The sequence below is a fragment of the Gouania willdenowi genome, chromosome 12 (assembly GCF_900634775.1).
Source record: "Gouania willdenowi chromosome 12, fGouWil2.1, whole genome shotgun sequence".
NCBI lineage: Eukaryota > Metazoa > Chordata > Actinopteri > Blenniiformes > Gobiesocidae > Gouania > Gouania willdenowi.
In genome coordinates this window covers 23631014-23653168 of record NC_041055.1, presented here as the reverse complement: position 1 = coordinate 23653168, position 22155 = coordinate 23631014, and the positions used below count along the sequence as shown (strand labels likewise).

General features: G+C 36.8%; 1 protein-coding gene across 3 annotated transcripts; it reads right to left on the bottom strand.

Annotated features, from left to right (window-relative positions):
* Positions 1 to 4380: 4380 nt before the first annotated feature.
* Positions 4381 to 21512, bottom strand: nop14 (NOP14 nucleolar protein homolog (yeast)). 3 transcript variants are annotated; one of them, XM_028462752.1, is made up of 19 exons: positions 21360 to 21512; positions 20143 to 20325; positions 18926 to 19060; positions 18698 to 18839; positions 17344 to 17489; positions 17062 to 17199; positions 15856 to 16066; positions 15659 to 15807; positions 14722 to 15049; positions 14510 to 14640; positions 12827 to 12912; positions 12613 to 12748; positions 12399 to 12500; positions 11523 to 11676; positions 10807 to 10966; positions 8959 to 9106; positions 7696 to 7814; positions 5500 to 5655; positions 4381 to 4833 (listed from the first exon to the last, which is right to left on the bottom strand). In XM_028462752.1, the coding sequence occupies exons 2-19, from the start codon at positions 20323 to 20325 to the stop codon at positions 4737 to 4739; spliced, it is 2721 nt and encodes a 906-aa protein (XP_028318553.1). In that variant the 5' UTR covers positions 21360 to 21512; the 3' UTR covers positions 4381 to 4736. The 3 variants fall into 3 exon arrangements, with proteins under 3 accessions (XP_028318553.1, XP_028318554.1, XP_028318555.1); XM_028462753.1 differs by lacking the exon at positions 21360 to 21512 and having other exon boundaries at positions 4737 to 4833; positions 15659 to 15790; positions 15944 to 16066; XM_028462754.1 differs by lacking the exons at positions 4381 to 4833; positions 5500 to 5655; positions 7696 to 7814; positions 8959 to 9106 and adding an exon at positions 9916 to 9958.
* Positions 21513 to 22155: the final 643 nt, after the last annotated feature.

The window sequence follows — 22155 nt, the reverse complement described above, 5'->3', positions numbered from 1 at the left end:
GCATCGTTTATTTTACTACCCGAAGTAAATGGATTTCTGACAAAGGTCAAGGATATATAAATGTAGATTTATTTTCAACTCATATTTAAGACCTATAATGTTACTAAACAGGAGGTGCATGTTGGGTTATTGAAGGTGCAAACAACTGTGGACAATTTTACTCTTTACTACTGTATGATTTTTTTATTTTTTTTTCTCCACGGTATATCCTTGCCTCCGATTTTTGGCGTTTTTCATATTTTTGTCATTTTTTTTATGCTTTACTGCAATCTCTCAATTTCTACACATTACTATATCCTTATCTCTGATTTTTTGGTGTTTGTCAGATTTTCTTTTTTCATGCCTTATTGCAGTCTCATATTTTCTGTAGTTTTTTGAGGCAAGGCACATGTATTTTGATAAGCGCATTGAGATGACTGTTATTAATTGCGCTATACAAATAAAGTTGAATTGAATTTGTATAGTGCATTTCATACACAAGGCAACTCAATGTGCTTTACATGATCAAAAAGTGCAACAGAAAACATTCAACAGCTTAAAATCAATAAGAACATTTAAAATCAACAAACACATTACAACATTACCAAAAATCTTCCTCTCAATCATACAAAGTAGAAAAAAAGTGCTTTTAACTTTGATTAGAGATTTATACGGAGCCCCAGACATGAGACGGTGATGAAAAATATTAATTGACCACAAAATACAAATTAAGTCAAGTTAACAATTTGTGGCCACAATTTACTATTTGTACTATGTCATGTCGGGGGCTCTGTAGACTTACTATATGTTTTATTTAATTTTTTTATACCTGATCTCCAATTTTCAATCCAAGTTTAGGTTCCAACATCCAACAAACTGGTGTATAGCAGCAGGCTACAATATTTGCTATGATTCCGTGAGGTATTTATGGCAAAGAAAGAAAACTCCAGTGTGCAGAAGCGTGGTGGCCTTGGTGATGTGCTGCAATGTCTGTTGTGTAGAAAAGTGAGGCTGATTCTCAATGATCTAGTCACATTCATATTGCTGTATCCTTCAGTGCTGCAGTGAATCCTATTGTTAGTTTTACATGTAATGGACTAGTAGAAAGCAAACATTTTGATGTACATTGTACAAGAAAAGATATTTTTTCTTTCAATGATCCAAATCTACACTTGCTGATACTCCCTCTTCTTAAATATCCCAGATTACCATTAATTACATTTTCCTTCCAATTCTTTCCTATTATGAAAGTTGATGTATGGAAGGTCAAAACTCCTCACCATCTATAGGAGAGCTTCACAGAAAATGTGCACATTATCTGGTAGGAATACTTTTATGTTCCACATGTGACACAGTATGTACTTTTTCACAAGAATTTCAACTAGGTTTGGACTTACTTTTGTCAAAATGCTTTTTACAATCACCTGTTGGGTTTTTTTTTTTTTTGTACAAAAACATTCTTTGGCCTAATGTTTATCACCAAACATGCTGCAGTTGATGTCCAAACATTAGTTCAATTATTTCTGCTTTTATAGCCTTCGTTAATGAGAATTGGCTTTATATTTGATGTAAATCTCCAGTTGTTTTTTTTAGCAGACTACAAATGTACTTAAAACATGATTCATTGCCACTCAGTATCATATTTCCAAAATTTCACATAATCTGTAACCACTAAGGGTCCTACTTCAATCTGAACAAAAAATTAGCCATGAAGGTCATGTAGAAGCTTAGAAAAACATTGTGATTTTTGGCTAAATATGCATAAATAGTGAGATGGAAAAAAAATAGAAATACTATGAAATCGTATACAGGACTGTAAAATAGGGCTGAAAAGAAAAAAAGAAATGGATTTAGAGTAATTTTAAAGATTTTTTTTCAAAACACGCACCACATGACATTTTGATACTTCAATTAACAGAAATTACATAAACCTTAAAAAAGAAAAGAAAATCAAGTGAGTGCATGTATACTATGTTACTACATAAATGGTATTTTTTATGCGTTTAAACCTTTTTTAACTGAAAGAAATGCAGTTGGATAGAATATTTGCGTCACGTGACGTCATACATTAAATCAATTCCCTAAGGTGGCTTCACTGATTTTTGGCGCCATTATTGCTACTTTATCCAGTTAATCTAATATTAAAGCTAGTGACTGACAGGCTGTCATTAGTAGTGGGGGGGTTATGCCAACCAGAATTGGGGTCAGTTGCATTTTGCAATTCCAATTACGTCTTCAATTAACCATGTTCAATTGCAACTCAATTATGATTACGGTGACTGGTATTTTTTTTTCCCAATTCCAATTTAAATTATTTTCCACCTGAAAGTCAATTACATTCTCAATTACTAAAGTTCAATTACATTCACAACTTAACCTTCCTCTTGTGTTAGCTTTCTGTTAGCATCTCTTATGATACTATGTTAAGGTTTCATTTATTCAGATAACTTCTCTCAGAGAATGTACTTTGATCTACTGACATGTTTCGACTGCCAACTGTCAGTCTTCCTCAGTGGCATCTACTGATGACTTAAATCAGCTGTAAAATACACTAAAAACAAACATGTATCATCTAATTTCTTTCCCATCTATTATTTACCTTGTTAAGCTTCCTAATCAATGAAAATATAGGTTTTAATATTTTTGATGAGCCTTTTTTGCGTCAGTATACCCCTCAATTTTTTTTAGTAGTAAAATGTTGGAAAGCTTGATATAAAACATATGTTAACTACACGTGTGTAGTACTGTGTATAGAACTGTAACTGGTTCCCCAGTTTTGTGTAAAATTATAATGAACAATTTTTATCAAATTTTCATGGCAATTACAATTACAAAGTCAATGATCTGAACTCAATTACAACTTAATCATGATTACGACAGCAACAGATTTTTTAAAATTACAATTATAACTATGCCATAATTGTAATTAATAATGAATTATGCAATTACATTTTCAAATTACTACAATCCTGGTGTGAACCATAGAACTGTAACATGGTTCCACAGGTTTGCGTTAAATTGGGGTTTTTTTTATAGAATTTTCATTTCCAGTTAAAATGACAGTCAATTATCTGAACTCAATTACAATTCAATCACAATGGCAACACATTATCCCCCGCCACAAAATGTGGAAGGGGGATATAGGTTTGTGCTCCGTTCGTCCGAGGTACAAGGGACAGCTTTTCTTAGAAATTGTTTAAGATAGGATAACCAAATTTAGTGTATGGCTGCAGGGTATCAATACCTTGATGGAGTCTGAAAATGAGAAGCGCGCAATTATTTTTTACGGAGTTATTGCCCTTGTTCCGTTTTTCTTTACTCTGTTCGAGGCATCTTCAAAGGGTACAGCTTTTCTTAGAAACTGTTTAAGATATTTAGTAATTTTATATTCTGATGTGATAATATTTTCTTATGTATACATCTAAGTTAGATTTAGGAAAAGGTTGAGTTACAATGAGAACCAATCTGGTGGGGGATGTTGATGACTGTCTTCTTGTTGCAATTAAAATTAAGTTGTAATTGTAATTACAATTATAATTGACCGCAACCCAGATAGCAACATCTCTTGTCACTTAACCTTTTTCTTTCTATGTGTGGTGCAACCTAACCCTTGATCCTTGACCTGAGCCACACACACACACTACTGATTAGCATTTAACTATAACCTGATTTACCAATTACACAGAACCCATCAGTCTCCATCCCTCGGTTCAAAGATAAGATCCACAGAGGAACTACAGAGGCAAACTCCGTCACTCAAAGGTCAATCGTGCCCTGTCGGTAAAAAACATGTGACGAGCGTACGGCAGCAGCAGCTGCATCGATCTGGAGGCTCAAAGAGCAAATCCGACATCTGAAATAAATGACAGAGATAAGCTCTGAACCAATGAGCTGTCAGTGACAGCACATCAGGCACAGGCTGAAAAACGATGCACAGAATGAAGAGCGGCAGGAAACACTGCAACGTGGAGAAACGGCGTCACATGGACACAATCAATAGTGTTGGAGGAGAGTTAATGGAAAGATACTGCAAAAAAACATCAGCAGTGAATTAGACACTATTCTCTAATGCTTCACACACTTGAAATAAAGTCAATGCAGCTTAGCTCATTTTTTAAGGCTTTTAAAACCCAAAGTGCAATAATAAACTCAATCTTCACATGGAAAATATTCTTGATCTAAATCTGAATCATTCTTCCATGGTCAATACCAGTGGAACGTACTTGAAGATCTATGGGTGGAACTATTGGCTGAAGGTCCAACTTCCAGTATAACAAATGAAGAACAGATTACTTTCAACATCTTCAAACACTAATTTCAGATTATAATCTATTTGAATACCAATGAAACGGTTATATGGCCTGAGCCGTATGAATCGCGTGTTTAGATTTTTCAAACAAGTCAAATGAATAATGGTTTATTGTTGAGCTCTCAGATTATTGCTTTAGTGTTGACCATTATAAAACATGTACAGTATGACTTACTGCTGCTTACTGTTGTGTTTACAGGAAATAAAAACAACAGGAACATTAGCATTCACTGTTCTGTTCTCATATTTATTAACAGGATCCAGTTGTGGTGTCAAACGCCTACACTGGAATATTTAGCTCAATTGTCCAACATTATATGAGTATTAAAGAGGAGATACAATAGTGATGTGCCCACACTAAGCAGATTGAACACTTGTATCTGTCCAGTGGGAAAAGTCTGGTAAAAAAAAAAAAGGCAGATGATAAAAAAAGAGGAAAGTGTGTTTTTCACTTTCTCTTCCTTCTCTTCAGTGCTTTCCACTCTCCTTCCTGAGTGGCTAAGCTTCCAAACAGCTCCCTCACTTTCCTCTTCCTCTCCGCATCCCTGAAACACAGAAAAAAAACACATGGATGTGTTAAAACACGTGTATCAAACTCAAGGCCTGGGGGCCAAATCCGGCTCGAGAGCATCCAATTCGGTCCACAGAAGACAGAGAATGAATTATTGTGTAAATTTATTCCAGCAAGTTCATTTTGTCTTCTTTTTTAAATATATGTTAAGGTTTTGTTTATTCAGACCATTTCTTTAGGAAATTTTATCTTGTGACATGTTTCGACTATCAACTGCCAGTCTTCCTCAGAGGTGATTGATTCTCTCATAAGGAAAGCATCAAAGCATCTTCTGATAGCGTTCATGTGTAAATGACTAAATAATCCAGTTGTAGATATCTCAAACTGACACATTCAATGAAATTGGAAAGAAAATCTAAAGTTTTTTTTGAAATTTTAGATTTTCTTTCCAATTTCATGCAAATAATTCCATGGAATTACGCAAAAATTGGTTACAAAATCAAGAACTTTTGAAGTGACGATTCTTCAGGGACTGATATTGAAAAATAGAGCACAATAATGTTAAATTTGGTGTTTTTTTTACCCCTACCTGAGGCCCACTTGAGATCGAAATGGTCCATATTTGACCCCTGAACTAAAATGAGTTTGACACCCCTGAGAGAAACCTTTTTGATTCTCTCTCTCGTCTTTTTTTCCGCACCTGTTCATGACCTCGCTGAGCTTCTCCCTGGCCAGGAAACGCGAGTCCTTCCTGATCTCCCTCAGCGCTCCCTTAAACTCCTTCTTGTATTTGTGCTTCAGTCGCTCCTGTTCCCGCTCCTCTCTGCTGCTGCCGCGCTTCTTCCCGTAGTCCAGACTGGAAAAAAGAGAGAGAGCGTCAAAAGCACATTAGACTAAAAGTATACACACAGTACACACCAACCCAGTAACACACCCAGGGTTGGGGTCAACTATAATTGTAATGGCAAAATTGATCATTAATTACAATTATGACGTAATTATAACTGAAAAAATGTGTTTCTGTTGTAGTTCAGATAATTGACTTTGTAATGAACATTCTATAAAAACTGTCATTTAAAGTTTAATTCAACTCAAAACTGGAGAACCATGTTACAGTTCAATGGCTTACATCAGTGTTTCTCAAATGGGGTACGTGTACCCCTAGGGGTACGCAATGGCACTACAGGGGGAACTTGAGAAAGAGAAGAAAATGAACAAATAAAGTCTCAGTCTTGGTCCCACCCCAGGCTATTGAGGGTCACCTGGAGTTTATATGGGGTCTCCTGAAATTTCTGAAAAATTTAAATAGACTTTTGAAATTTTCTACACTTTCACTTAATGAATCTAGTTCAACTAAAATGCAGTAAAAAAAATAAATATCGGCCCTCAAACATGATCAAAAACTTTAGGTTATGTATATAACCCCGGTTCTATGAGTAATATCAGTGAGATGTCTCACTATAGATACACACTCTGTAGTCCTCAGAAGCACTTTTCTTAATCCGCCAAACCCTGATTGGCTGGAAAGAACTTTCCATCCACCAGGGACAATCCCACCCTCTAGTTCACCAAGTCAAATTCCTCGTGTGTATAACATACATTACATGGCCAATAAAGTTGATTCTGATTCTATAAGAGGGAGGGCGGATGTACAGTTCCTCATTCAACATAAGCACCTCTTCTCACTCGCTCGAGCAAGAAGGGTTGTCTGGTAAGACATCTCACTCATATTATTCATCGAACTGGGGTTATATACATAACCTAAAGTTCTATCTCATAATATTTTGTGAGGTGTCTCACTACGGGATATGGCAGTTCCCATAGTGCAGACATGCTTATCAAGCGAAAAAACCAGCCCGCAAGGCATCAGGACAGCAAACAGTCCAGCATGTAAACCCTGACCAAACGTGAGGGGCGAGGATCAACTCGCCACTGCACAAATGCCCTGAACAGACACTCCACTGAAAAAGGCCCAGGACGTGGCGGGACATCGAGTCGAGTGTGCGTTAAGGCCCTCAGGCAGCCTCAGACCCCAACCCTTGTAGGCCAAAACAATGATTGTTGTTTTTGGTAATGGGGAGCCATTGTTAAAGCCATTGCCAAAGCAGCAGCCCCCCCATTGCCCCATTAACAACACCTGTGACAGGCGTTGCTTAGCAACAGGCTTCTCCCTGTGGGAATTAGCCCAGGAGACCAAAGGCCGATCTCTCCTCCTGAGGCCCCCTACATGTTCATGTACATGCGTAACGCACGGACTGAACACGACAAATTAGACCGCTGCTCATCCTGCGAGGCAGGAAGGCCAACATGTCAAAGGGATATGAAGAGTCCAACAAAGTTGGGCTCCAACATCATCCTCACATCGCCCGGGAAGAGCTGAGCAAATGACGGGTAAACCAAGAGCTCACGGATGTCACTAACCCGCTTAGCTCAAGCCAGCGCTAGTAGCAACACAGCTCACAGGGAAGCAACCCTAAGGCTAGCTTCCCCCAGTGGCTCAAGGGGAGGATGCTTAAGATCTCTAGGTTATATAAAGGTATATGACACAAAAAAGACACCCTCACCAAAAATATCCATACCAATAGTTTCGTGGATTATGAATAACTTTCTTTTTCTCTTTTGTATTTTACTGCTGATTTAAGACATGGGTCAAAACCGACCCCATTATTATAAGAGATGCGAACAGAAAGCTAACATATGGGCTTATTTATTAATTGAGAACATAACTGTAATTGACTCCCTGGGAGAAAATAATCATTGTAATTTTAATTGTAATTAGAAATAATGCAGGTCAACGTAATCGTAATTGAGCGTGGATAATTGAAGGCGTAATTGTAATTTAAAAATGTAATGGACTCCATCACTGGTCACGGCCTCACACTTGTCTTTCACTCACACTTCAACGATCTTCGGCGTGAGCAGCTTCAGAGGAATGGGCTTCTTCTTATCAAACACGAGCACACGGTGAGCAGCAGGAGCCGAGCTGATCATCTCTACGATCTCACTTTGAAGCTCCTACAACACCACGAATACAAGAAAACAGTCGGCATCACAACACATTTACACACTATGGCTGCATCATTTCATCCGTTTGTTTGTTCACAACTGAAGAATATCTAGTTTTATTTATTTATTAACGTTAAAGGGATCCTTCACTCTTTTTACAGATGTGCTCTGAAACCTTTGAAATGTCCTTATTAGAAGATCTATGTTTAACAAAACACATTATTTTGTACCATAATTGTTTTTTTAACTTTTATAACTGGGATTACTTTACCCTGTGCGCCGCCATGTTGAAATGACGTCATTGATGATGTAAATCGCCCTTTTCAGTCCATTGCGTTCTATAGGAGGTGAAGCATTTAGGATCATTTAGCAGCTTTTTCAGTCAAAATGACAACTTGTGCTGCTTTGGGTTGCTCTAAAAATCAGTAAAAGTTAAAAAAGTCGACGTATTGTAAACCTCTAATGTTTACTGAGAGACGATAAATTAAAACCGCAACCCGAAAAAAGCTGTGGCCACAGGGGGCGACAGTTCCCACTCTGCTGTTTCGTAGACGCCATTAAGGAGAGAAGAAGAGCTCTAATTCATCATCTCTCAGTAAACAATAGAGGTTTACAATACATCAAATTTTTTAACTTTTACTGATTTTTAGAGCAACACAAGTTGTCATTTTGACTGAAAAAGCTACTAAATGATCCTGTATGCTTCACTCCAATAGAACACAATGGGCTAACAGGGGCTAACCACGTCATCAATCACGTGATTTCAAGATGGCGGCGCACAGGTCGTAAAACGGTAAAGTAGTCCCATTTTTAAAAATGAATATAATTAATATGGTGCAAAAATAATGCATTTTGTGAGGCATAAATCTTCTAATAGAGACATTTTAAAGGCTTTAAGCCACATTTGTAAAAACAGTGTAGGATATCTTTAAGTCTCAGTTTTTCCAGCATCAACCACTAGATGGTGACATTTTGCGGGAAGTGAGGAACTATCACATTAGTAACTTGACAAGTTTATCTAATTTACTTTAGGAATGTAACGGCTTTCGAAACAGACAAAAAGAAGAAACAACAAAAAAAGGCACGGCTTTCAAATAATTGTCATTATTTTTTTAATTTAAAAAGGGGGCGGAGAGACCATTTGTGCACTGACCTGCAGCGAGTCTGGCAACGTTTGAGAGGAAAGATGCTTTGAGAGAAGAACCCTGATTGGCTGGAATATGTGAGTAAATGATGTGAGCTCCTTGTACAGCAGACAGCATCTCTTTACCAGATCCAGGCAGGTGGATAAACACGTCAACCTGGCAGAAATAATACATAAATAAATAAATAAATAATCAAACAAAAACACACCCCTTATCAATTCAAATTACAGAATAATAACGTAATAACTGGAGGTAGTTTATATAATTATGAGCCAACATGGGAATGGATTTACTAAGTTAGATACAATTCTTTCATTTAAAAATGTTTGTGATTTTTTAGTTTTTTCATATTCTGATAAAAAGTCAATTTAATTAAAAAAATGATATGAAACATATATCCTAATTACAATATTTGTATTAATTTTAACTGGTTATAATTGAATTAAATTTAATAATTCTTTTTTGAAAAGTGACATATTCTAATTCATGACCTGTGTTGTATATTAAGAGCCCTATTTTTGCTTTTCAAAATGTTGAAAGGTTAAATATTTTTATTTCTTTATTATTTTTATTTCACAACAAGAGTCAACATGTGAATGGATTTACTAAGTTAGATACAATTCTTAAGTAAAAATATAATAATTTAATTCCAATATTTGTATGTATTTTAACTTTTTATTTTTCAATTGAATGTATTAATTCTTAAAAAATTATTATTTTTTTTTTTAATACAAACTGTGGTTGACAGAATGTGTTGTGTAATAAAGAGCCCTATTTTTGCTTTTCAAAATGTGGAAAGGGTAAATATATTGTTTATTATTTTTATTTCACAATTAGAGCTTAATGTTGTCAGTGTGTTTTTTTAAATCTTGCTTTTTACTAAAGTGACATCTTTTGGAGTGCCTGGTGCATGTGTGCGTGCTTTGCTGTGAGCCCACGCACCAGCTGCTGTGTGAAACCACACTGCTGCCTCATGGGAGTCACATGACAGGATGTGTCAGCTCGCAGCTTTAAACGATTTCATGTAAACACAGTAAAAGACGAGCTCATCAGCAGCGACTTCATGAAAACACATTACATTTACGACTTCATTCAAAGTGACAAAATCTTCTGAATGGATGTGAAATAACTGATTAGAGGCCGTCTAATAATAGCTATAATAACATGTCTGTACAGCATGTATTTAAACTGATATTGAAATTAAATATCTATATATTTGCACATATATTGTCAATATTATATTTATTCTACTAATAAAAGCAAACACTGTAAACTGAACATACAAATACATAATGTTGTTATAAATAAAAAATACCACTATACAAAAAGTCCACTAGCTTCATGCTAACGTCTATAGGAAAACCCATGTACATGCTCATGCTAACATTGGCTGTGTCTCATTTGACACACTTCTGCTAAACTTTCACAAACACAGTTTTTTCAAGCCGAAAATAAAAGGACTTCGTTAGTAGGCCATGGCTTTTCAAGATGGCGACTTCCCACTACTACGGCAACAGTGTTAGGCCAAAACACAAACTCACCCAGACCTTTAGAGTCTATGACACGTTACCTTTTGTCTTAAGTTTGCCTTTGTGTGATTACATCATTGGAGTCAGTTTATTTGAAATGATCTTATACAAACTGTATCATTTTGATGCCATAATTTGCCTTAACACACTATGCACTGTATCAATTTTTGAATCGAGAATCGGTTAAAACAAGAATCGATTTTGAATCTCAACAAAGAATCGGAATCAAATCGAATCGTGAGACACCCAAAGATTCACATTCCTACTAGAAATGTATACATATTGTTATTGATGATTGTAGATCCTTGTTAAGCTGCTCATGTGTACCTGTGCTGGTCTCTATCACGGTCTTCCTCGAGCTCCAGATGTTTGCAGGCAGACAGCGGCAGGCTCTTCCTGCTCCAGCTGCTGATGGACTCAGAGTCCGACACCACCAGCAGGTCACAGTGCTTCCCTGACCGCCTGAAGGGCGGCACCACTGAGTAACCTGCAACACAACCAGTGTCAGCTCAGCTAACAACCTGACGCCTCATTTAAAAAACAATGACTCCCTTCTAAAAGTGTGTGCGTGTACTGAAAATCTAAAAATGTGTTGCACACAAAAAAAAAAAAGTTCACATCTATAAAAGCATGCTTGTACTTTTCCGTTTATGAATCACAGTCCAACTAGAAGTTTACACAGGTGAATCCACTTCATAATTTGACACACACATCGATAAATTTTGCATTTAAACAAGCCTGCACTGAGAGGGCTGTACACTTCTTCAACTAACAGGGACCAAAATGAAACCATAAGTACAAGTGAGGCCGTCTATAAGTGCTGTAAACGTGCGGCCGTAGAAGTGCGCAGCCCTCTCAGTGCAGCCTCTGGTCACCACGTCACTGGAGCGATTAAACGAGCACAAAGTGCGACTATGTTCAAGCGACTCATCACAGCCGATTTAAGCAACTATAGTTGCTGATGTCGCGTTTGGTGTGTAAGCACCTTAACATTCACACAACACACAAGTACAGAGATAAAAAAAAAAAAAAAAAGACGCTACCGAGAGACGTTTTGTCCTGCACGGCAAGATGCAGCGTCCCAAACAGGAAGTTGATGAGTTCAGGCAGGAAGCGCTTTGATAAAGACACGTACTCCACCGCCAGACAACACAGGACCAGTCCTGAAGTAAGGTCCTGTAATGATCTCACTGGACACTAAAACATACACAAGACAAACAAAACTAAAAACAGGAAGTCCATCTTTCTTTTTTTTTATTTTTTTTTTTTACTTGTCTGCACATGCTGTCAAAGGTCAACACCACAGGAAGTGCAATCATTATGAGACAGCAATGCATATTTTGTTATTGCAATAAAATACACTGATTTATTTTATTGCTTAATTGTGACCATCACCAGCCCTCCCTAAGGAAGGGTAAGAAATCTTTTATTATAGGGAGGATATAAAAAGGGAGAGCAGTGTTACACCTAAGTGGAGGGGGAGGGGGAGGGGGAGCAGGGAGGAGAGACTCAAGGCAGGAAATAGAAAAGGTGGGGAAGAATAGACTGTTTTGCAGTGAGGGTGAGATGTGAGGTTGTAGAATAAATTGTGCTTATTATGTTGTGTAATCCAGCCAGTATGGTGACAAGTGTGAAGCTTAGCTATAATGGTGGTGGCTGTGAACAGGGGGAATGAGTGAATGGTAGTACCTAAAGCAGGTATTTGGGATTAACGTGTCTAAGGTTAAGCCCAGTATGAGTTTTATCCCACATCCCAAGGCGTGCCAGTGCATCGTATACCAGTATATGTGCAAAAAAAAAAACCGCTACTGCAAACCCAGGAACTGCCCTGGGCCCGCAGGAAGTCCATCTTTCTAAAATCCTTCATTAAATAGATTTTTTTTCTGATAAAGAGCGATGGGGTAGTATGATTTGTGTACCTTGGTGAGAGCCTGGCCAATGAAAAGCAGCGCTGGAGTGGTAACGGGGTGTCTGAAGTCTGAGGTCGGGAACAGCAGGGCAATCACCTTCAAGTAGATCAGCTACAAACCAAAATGGAAAGTGTTGTTATCAAAGTCTATCAGTAGCTTTTGTAGCTCCATGAAAGGAAACAGTTGGTGTGATTCACGTTTAGATTTCTAGATTTTTAGTTACCATGTCTAATGTGGGGAAAGGAGCGTGACCGTTAACCTCGATCACTTCCTCCATACTGTGAGCTACATCTCCCATGATGCTCTGCAGGGCCTGACGTGCTGCCTCAGGAAACATCTGGCACAGTGTGTACAGCTCACTGCACACAGTGATAAGATAAACCTTTTACAACCCGTGGAGGTGAATCCTGACATAGACAATCTCCTTTTAAACTCACGGTATGAGTTTATCAACGGTGAGGAGGTCAGGAGGATTCCTGGTCGCGAGCTCACCAACATACTCCAACAGGAAGCCCAATAGGTTCTGTGTATGCGAAACACAATGAGGTCAAAAACACACACACGCACACAAAATCAGTGCTTCTCAAAGTGTGCGGCATGCCCAGGTGAAGCGCGACAAACAGTAGAAAATTTTCCATTTCATGCCAATCTTCTAAAATGCCTTTCTTCATTGATAATAAAGATCATTAACACCAAACAAACAGTAATAATGAGAAGCCTTAAATTGTAGCAGAAATTAAAAGAGTATTAAATGATTAAACTGCATTAGATATGGACCGGGAACAAAATGTAATCTAAAGAGCAAAAATAATTAAAGCCACAAGCCGTCCAACGGGCCGAATAAGTGGTCGGGGTCGGTAACCCAATGTCGCGTATCCCAATGTTGGGGATTAGGGTTTGGTCTGAGCATATTTGGTGCAAATTTGTAGAAAAACAGCTGAGATATTGCATTTAAAATGTTTTAGCATTAGCCTAGCAATAGAATTAACCTAGCAATAGCATTAATCTAGCATTAGCAATAATCTAGCAAAAGCATTAATGTAGTATTAGCATAAACCTAGCATTAACCTAGAAATAGCATTGACGTAGCAATAACCTAGCATTAGCCTAGCAATAGAAATGGTTTAAAAAAATATATTTCCTGTTTTGTTTTCTTAAGCTTTTTGGCACAGAGTGTAAACAATACCTACGTTTCCATAACCCTTGGAAATACACAAAATCAAAATAGAGCAATAAAAACTGGTAAAGAAACACCTAAATTTAAAAAAAAAAAACACTCAAATATCGCAAAAAAGTTTTTACGCTTTCATGAGGAGAAATTTCAGACGTTTCAATAATGTAATGTGACGCAAAAGTGCTATGGAAACACTTCTTCCGCAAATACACTTCACAGGACGTGACGTACCTGGTCACATGACCACTTCTCTCAGAGTAAACATGACGCAGTACGTGTAGACAGAAGGAGACCACGACATTTCTTAGTAATAGACTTAAAACATTATTACTGCCACATTAGGAGTGAAACAGCAAAGAAATACGCAGTGTCATAAGGAGGTTTGGAGCGTCCGTCTTCCTACGCTGGAGTCTCGCGGGATGAGATTTCATGGAAGTTGCGAGGCTCCTCCCCAAAAACAACGTTCAGTGGAAACACGATCAAAGTGCAATTATACTTTGTCGACATTTCAAAATATTGCTTTTATTTTGCGAAAATCTGTAATGGAAACCCAGCTAATATTTCATTATTTCCTGTATTTTTTGACTGCTGCATTTTTACATTAGTTTAAATTTAGTTTTGGAGTTTTGATTTTTTTTTATGAAACATGTTATTTGCGTTATGAAACTTGATGTTACTTTTTCCCTGTTAGTTAATTTCATACGTGCACTGAATTCAAAATGTATTTCCTTTTTGTTTTCTTAAGTTTTTTGGTGCAAAACGCAAACCATGTTTCATTAATAACTACAATTTTAAATTTGTTTTTTTAAGCAGGTGATTAGTTTAATTTAGATTTTGATTTATCATGAAACATGTTACTTGTTCCATGTCAGGATTATTTGGGGGCAATGGGCGCTTCGCTCAGCACTAAATGCTGCATTGATACTTTGTGGGCAGGTTTGCGTACTTGTAGTTTGAGCTTGTTTCCCACAGCCAGGCTGGGATGGTTGCTTTTCTGCATCCTGGCCACTATGAGGCGCTGATTGTCAGGTGTGTGACAATTGAGTAGATTCTTTAGACAGTTGTAGTTTTCAGGAGCTGTTAGGGGGAGAAAAAAAGTGTAAAGAACAACATTTTGAATGCGTACACTGATGCTGAAGGAGGATAGTGAATGTTTACCAGTGAACGTGTACGGGAGCTCAGCTTTAGCTGCTTCCTGCTCCTCTTTAGTCACGCTCTTCTTCTTTGGTTTGGGAACACTCACGACATCATCATCTTCATTTTCCTCTTCGTTCTCACTTTCTTCTTCTTCCGAGTCAAGGTCAGAGTGGCCATCGTCATCTTCCTTTTCAATGCTTCCCTCTCCCTCTTCCTCAGCACTCTCCTCTTTCCCATCTTCGTCATCATCCTCTTCCTCCTCAGCATCTGTTTCCTGGTCCTCTCCACTCTCTGCCTCATCTTCATCCTGCCCTCCCTCTGACTCATCCTCAATGTTCCATTTCCCGTCCTGTAATTAATAATAACACACATTAATAGTAAAAACATCAAGCTTCCAACCAATTGTTGCATTTGATTAAGTCAGATTTGGTTTAAAAAGACAATAAAACACTAATATATGTGTAAATGTGTAAAATATATCAGAAACAAGATTTTATTTTAGTTCCACTTTTCCACAGAATTACATCAAGTCAGTTTTTTTCTTGTAGTTTGTTATGATTTCTCATTGATCCCCTTAAAAAACATCTTAATCCGTTTATGAAAACCAGGAGCACAAACACAACACATTATAAAAGACAGTATCGTTGACCATCTGTGGAGGTCATCACAATTGTTTTTCAAATTTGTGCTGAGCTGATGAGATGGTTTTAAAATGTATTTTTCAAAGGTGAAACGTGTCAGAACTTTACCTCCGACTGTTAATCAAACACTGTTGATCACTTATATTGCACTGTGTTCATAAAAAGGATCATATCTCAAAATATGAAATGTTGTTTTTTAAACTAAAACTAGATTAATTTGGTGCCAATTTTGGATGGGGAAAAAGAAAAATTCATAAGCAACTTTTTACATTTTAAAACTTCAAAAAAAAAGAGGAAAGAGCAGCAGAGTTTCCTACTTCATAAGCCAAAGTCTTCTTGTCGTGTTTATCCAGGATGAAGCCGTCATTGAGGTCATCTGCAGACATGTGGACTTGGTGCTGTGAACTGTCCCTACCTTCATCTCCCATCATCCTCCTCAGCCGGTCGGCCTGTCCACAGCACGCACGCACACGCGCACACACACACACACACACACACACACACACACACACACACACACACACACACACACACACACACACAGTAATGATCAGAGGGAGAGTCGGGCTGAGAATCAAAGTGCTGATCAACGTGAGATGGACCTCCAGCTTCTGCAGCTTCTCCGTCTCCTCTCTGGCGAGCTCCTCTGGGGTTTTCAACTTCTCCGAGGGCTGAGCCTTCATCTCAAAGCCCAGCTCTCTCACCATCATGTCGTATTCTTCCACCTGGGAACAACAGCAGACGTGTCACTACACAGAGGGAAATTTTTATTATTTTTTTTTTTTTTTTAAAAGAATGGATATCGGCAGGCAGGGTTGTATAACATTGTAATCGCGTAATTAATAATTATTTACAATTATGGCATAATTATAATTGTGATTGTGATTGAAAACATCTGTTGGAATCATAATTGAATTGTAAATTAGTTTTTAATTGTAAATGGCATGGAAATTCTATTAAAACTACAATTTAATTAAAATTTAAACTGTGGAACCATGTTACAGTTCAATGGCTTTACGAATACAGTACGTAGTTAACAATAATTAAAATGTGTTTCACATTGAGTTTTCCCACGACCTGTCACTTCTCTTGAGAATCATTTTATCTTTAAAATAAATAAATAAATCTAGGGGTATACTAGCCTAATACGGTAACCAAGAGATGAGAAACAAATTGGTTGAAGATTATATTTTTGTGTATTTTACAGCTAATTTAAGACATGGGTCAAAACTGATCAATTATAATAATGCATTGGATTTTATATAGTGCTTTTTCATAGATACGCAAAGTGTTTTACATTGATGTGTATTATTCTTTCACTCCACACACAGTGGTGGTAAGCTACCATTGTAGCCACAGAAGCAAGGCTGCCATAGTGAACCATCAGTTCCTCCCACCAACAACACTCACTCACACACCACATTCCTACTAGGAATTAATGTGGTTAAAGTGCCTTGCCCAAGGACACAATGACAATGATTTGGCTAAAGCAGGATTCAAACCCCCAACCCTTCCGTTATTGGACGACCCACTCTACCGCTGTTCCACGGTCGTCCCACAAAAGATGCTAACAGAAAGCTAACACAAGAGAAAGGATATGATTTATGGAATATTTTTTTCAGACTCAGTAATCGTGATTAATTGAATTTGAACTTAAGTGAGAATGTAATTGTAATTGAGAATTCAATGACCCCAACCCTATCGACAGGTTCTTCCTCACCTTGGGTTTCTCCTCCGTTTTCTCCGCGTCAGCGTCTTTGGGCGTTTTTTTAACCATCAGAGCTTGAATGCTCTTCCACTCCTGGTCCAGCTTCTCAGTCAGTTCCTGAGCTTCTTCTTTCTTCACCTGTCGCTCCCTCTGAGATCAAACACACACACGTTAGCCTCCAGAAACGCAGATGCTCACATTTAACCCATAGAACTCCCCTCCGTCCATCATCTAACGTCTTCATATCAGCAGTTTATCGTTAACTACCTTCACAGGGGTTTATGCACAGCTCACCTTCTCCTGCTTGGATTTCTGGATCAGCTCCTCGATGAGCTCCTGCCTGGACTTGGTCCTCTGGCCTCCTTCCTCCTCCTGATCTCCAGGTCCTTTCTTTCTGAGGAGGCCTCCTCCTCCTCCAAAGTGGGAGGCAGTCAGCTCAGCTGGAAGAGAACAGAAATCAATTTTATCAACACGTAGCAGCAAAGATCCCACACAACAAAAGGAATGGTTATCTTCACAAACATCCCATTTAGTGGACATTATAATCACAGAAGGCTACAGTCATGGACAAAAGTAAAAAATACACAATTTTTCTTAGAAATTGTTGCAATTACAAATGTTTCTGGTATAAATGTGTTTATTTCCATTATGTACATTGAAAAAACATAAAAAAACAGAAGAAAAAGCCAAAATGTACACTTTTTTTTTTTTTAACCAAAATGTAAAAAACTGTCAGCACACTTTTACAACTGTGGAGAAATCATTTTATTTCAAGCATGCAATGGTTGTTCAATGCTGGAAATATAGAAATCACACCTGAAACCAGATACAATGTATTAAAGTCTTGATTGAAAAATGTGCATGGGACTTTAAAACGTTTATGAGAAGTGGAAGAAATGTAACAAGTGACAAAAAAAAAAAAAAAAAGAATAATTATGTTTTTTTTTTTTTTTTTTTTGCATTTTGTGAATGGCCTGGTCTATAATCACATCATTTTTCTCTGTAGTGTGTGTGTCTGAGTGTTTGTATGTCCAGCGCTGCCGTTTTGCCCAGCTTGCAATGAGACAGTCATCAACATCCCCCGCCAGATTGATTTTCATTATAACTCACAACCTTTTCCTAAATGTCCTTATATATACATGTAGATGTATACATAAAAATATATCATATCAGAATATAAAATTACTTAACATCTTAAACGATTTCTAAAAAAAGCTGTCCCAATTATAAGATACCTCAGACAGACTAAAGAAAAACAAAACAAGGGCAATAACACTGGAAAAAATATTTTCGCACTTCTCATTTTCGAACTCCATCAAGGTATTGATACCCTGAAGCCATACACTGAATTTAGTTATCCTTTTTTAAACAGTTTCTGAGAAAAGCTGTCCCATTTGAAGAAACCTCAAACAGAGTAAAAAAAAACAGAAAATGGGCAATAACTCCGGAAAAAATAATTGCGCGCTTCTCATTTTCGAAATCCATCAAGGTATTGATACCCTGAAGCCACACACCGAATCTGGTTATCCTATCTTAACCGGTTTCTGAGAAAAGCTGTCCCCTATAACTAGGACGGAGCTCAAACCTTTATATAAATATAATAAAGGAAAGTAAAGGAATAAAGGAAAAGCGCTGAGTCCAAACTCACCTGACAAAAGGCCTTTCTCCTCCGTTTCATCGTCGCTGTTCCCAGCATCTGTAAATTTCTCCATTTCAGCTAAAGACTGTCCGTAATGGGTTAGCTCCTCCTCTTCGTTCAGGTTGTAAACGTCCTTTTTATCATGACCTCGCTATAGGACAAATTGATTAAGGTTAGTCCCTGTGTGGGCGCTTATCTAAAGAGGAAGAAAAGCATGGGTGACTGACTGTCACTGACCTGCCTCTCCATTGCAAACCTTTGCAGGATTTTATCTTCTGGTGCCATTTTGGTGTCATACTCTCCAAAACGCCTGTCGATGAATTTGTTGGATTTGTTCTTCTGCTTGTATTCCTTCAGGAGGGTGTCCTTTCTCTGCAAACAACAAATACACAAATAAAAACATTTTTTAATGGTCAAATTGATTGTAAACAAATAAAGTTAATGAAGCCACAGTTAAGTGGTCCAAAATGCTTTTTTTTTTTTATTTGAATCTGAGCCAAGACCTACCATAAAAACATGGCCTGTAATGGACTACACATGGTGGACATATGCCATAAGGCAGACATAGGCAACTAGCGGCCCTCAGCCTAATTTTGTGGGTCCTTCAAATGAAATGCACAAAATGACTCCAAAAACACACAAAATGCCAAAAAAATACACAAAACAATTATAAGAATACACAAAAAGACAAGTAAAAATGCAAACAATTACTCGAAAAACACACAGAAAGATTTCAGAAATGCACAAAATAACAGGAAGATATCTAAAACAACAACAAAAACATACAAAAAAGACTCCGAAAGCACAATCTGCCAACAAATATGCAAACAAATGACAGAAACATCTACATAATAACAAAAACACAGAAAAAAAGACAGAAAAACATAAACAACACAAAAATCTAAATAAATGCTCAGATTGGTCATTATTCTACATGATGTAGCCTTCAGTTTAGACAACCACATTTCTGTGGTCCCCACTGTGATAAATGTTGCCTATGCCTACCGATGAATTGTTGATTCAACACACAATTACTCTAAAAACACACAAAATGACAAAGAAAATAGGCAAAACAAGAAAAATGAACACAAGAACCAGAAAATGCACCAAATAACCTCAAAAGTTCTCAAAATAACAGTTAAAATATATAAAACAACAACGAAAATAACTCAAAAGCACAATCTGCCAATAAAAACACAGAAAAAGACAGAAATATCAAAGACAAAATAAAAACACACTAAATCTAAATATATCATCAGATTAGTCATTATTATTCTACATAATGTGGACTTCGGATTAGACAATCACATTTCTGTGGTCCCCGCTGTGATAAATGTCGCCCATCGCTGCCGTAAGTGATGAGTTGTATGGAAACTTGATGCAACCATTTTTAAAACCTGACAAAAAGGCAGTGTTTGTGTCTGTGGTTAAATAAAACCAACCCAACCACGTACCTTCTTAATGGCTTTAGATCGAGACACTCCAGGCAGACCCACGTCATGCTTGATTTTCTGCCCGAGGACTTCAAACTTCTTCCTGTTGATTTTCACCTCAAACGGGTTGTTTTTGATCTCAGTGGACGTCTTTGTTTTGCGAACCTTGTCAGCGAGGCTCTTCTTCTTTTGAACCTTCCCCATCTCAAAGAGAAGAACACAGTTAACATATACACCTTTACCTTAGATTTAATCTTATTTTGATAAAAGATTTGTAAATAATGTAAACAAGGTAAGGTCAATTATTATAATTTTGACTGTTTTATTGAATCATGTGTTTTTGGACACATGCTTTCATACACATACACACACAAACACCAATGAGATTTTTACAAATGTCATGATAGTGGTAAATAACATTGGTATTTTAGTTGATAATATAATTTCAATAAATCTATTCAAAATAATACATTTAGTACTATTTTGACTTAAAATACTAATATCAGATATTATAACTGGAATTAGTTAGCCTACTTCAGAATTTCTATGATTTTTAAACACAAGCTAAAAACCTATTTTTTCAGTCTGGCGATTATGAACTGGTTTATGATTTTTTTTTAATAATTTATAGGGTTCTTAATTTTTCTTTTTTTTTTTTAAATGCTAATTTTAATGTTTTATATTTTTAAATATTTTCTTATTTTGTCATCTTTTTAATTATTTTCTGAAATTAATTATTTGTGCATTAGTCTCCAACTTTTGTCAATCACATTAACAAATGACTGTGCAGCCCTTAGATCTACAATTTAATTTGTAAGAAAGGTGATGCATAAATAGTTTGATTGAAAATACGCCACTTTAAATATTTACTCATTCCTGTGCTAAACAGTCCATAAAGAAACGTGTTATTAAAAGTTCAAACGAAAGCTAAATCTCAAATATTTTGAGCAGACATGTAAAAAAAATAAAAAATAAAAGTAAAGCCAATAAAATTCAACTAATGTGAGTTGCAGTCGCCACGTGACGACATTTTAAAACAACATAATTTGACTCATGACGTCAGTAATTTAAGGAAAACAGCCGGAAGTCTAAAACGGTCGATACATTAACCAAAAGCACTACATAAAACCAAGTTATAAACTGAAATATTCATTATGCATTTCCTCGTAGGTCTGAAGATGTTTTTCCGTCTCAATAATGTAAACAAAGCCTGTTTGTTGCTATTTAACTCTGCTCACCTTAGGGGACGGTCAGGTGTAAAGTAAAGAAACTAATTCTGGACAGTCCACCACTCCAACAGCCTTTTTTAAAGTCTCAGTTATGAGTTTAAAAAGGTTAAACATAGAGAGTCCACGTTTTTCTCTGGGCGTCCATCTTCCAGCTAAGGGGTCAAAGTTGAAAACCAAAGACAGCGCCTCTGGTGGACTGGCGGTGAACTGCAGTATTCATGGTAAATGGACGCAGATTATTGCTTGATTGATTCTTTACTAAAATATTAGGAAATCTCGACCATAACCTCTGAAAACTGTGTATTATGACCTATATGCATGTACATTTGTTAATTAATTTCCATATTTCATGCTGTCACTGACAACTGTTGTGTTATGTGCATACATAATTGTCTTTTGGTCGAGTCAGTCTCAGGGGTTTTAAATAAATACATAAATTCACCCAGGCTTATTTGTGCATCAGAATAAAATAAATACCTATGTCTTAACATTAAATTATATTTTATTTTTCTAATTACGAAGGGTTTAGTGCAGTGTTTTTTCACCTTAGGGTCATGACCCCATGTGGGGTCGCCTGAAATGTCTAGTAATTAAGACAATGAATTACTGAATAAAAATATATTTAATATTACTTAAAAAAATATATAATTCTTTTTCAAATTAAAACCCAACACACAATGTTAAACAACTGTTATAATACAATGCAGTAAAAAAAAAAAAAAGAAAGAAAAATGAAAAAGAAAAATAAAGATATGAATTAATAAATAAAATATTAAAATTTATGAGCTGGCGCATCTCATCACTT

Excerpts from the sequence above, each read along its gene's own strand:
- nop14 (XM_028462752.1), bottom strand. The coding sequence starts at position 20,325 with ATGGGGAAGGTTCAAAAGAAGAAGAGCCTCGCTGACAAGGTTCGCAAA. Across the intron at positions 14,641-14,721 it reads GCTCCCGTACACGTTCACTG|CTCCTGAAAACTACAACTGT; the intron begins GTAAACATTCAC and ends TCCCCCTAACAG. Across the intron at positions 12,501-12,612 it reads CTTTCCCCACATTAGACATG|CTGATCTACTTGAAGGTGAT; the intron begins GTAACTAAAAAT and ends TTTGGTTTGTAG.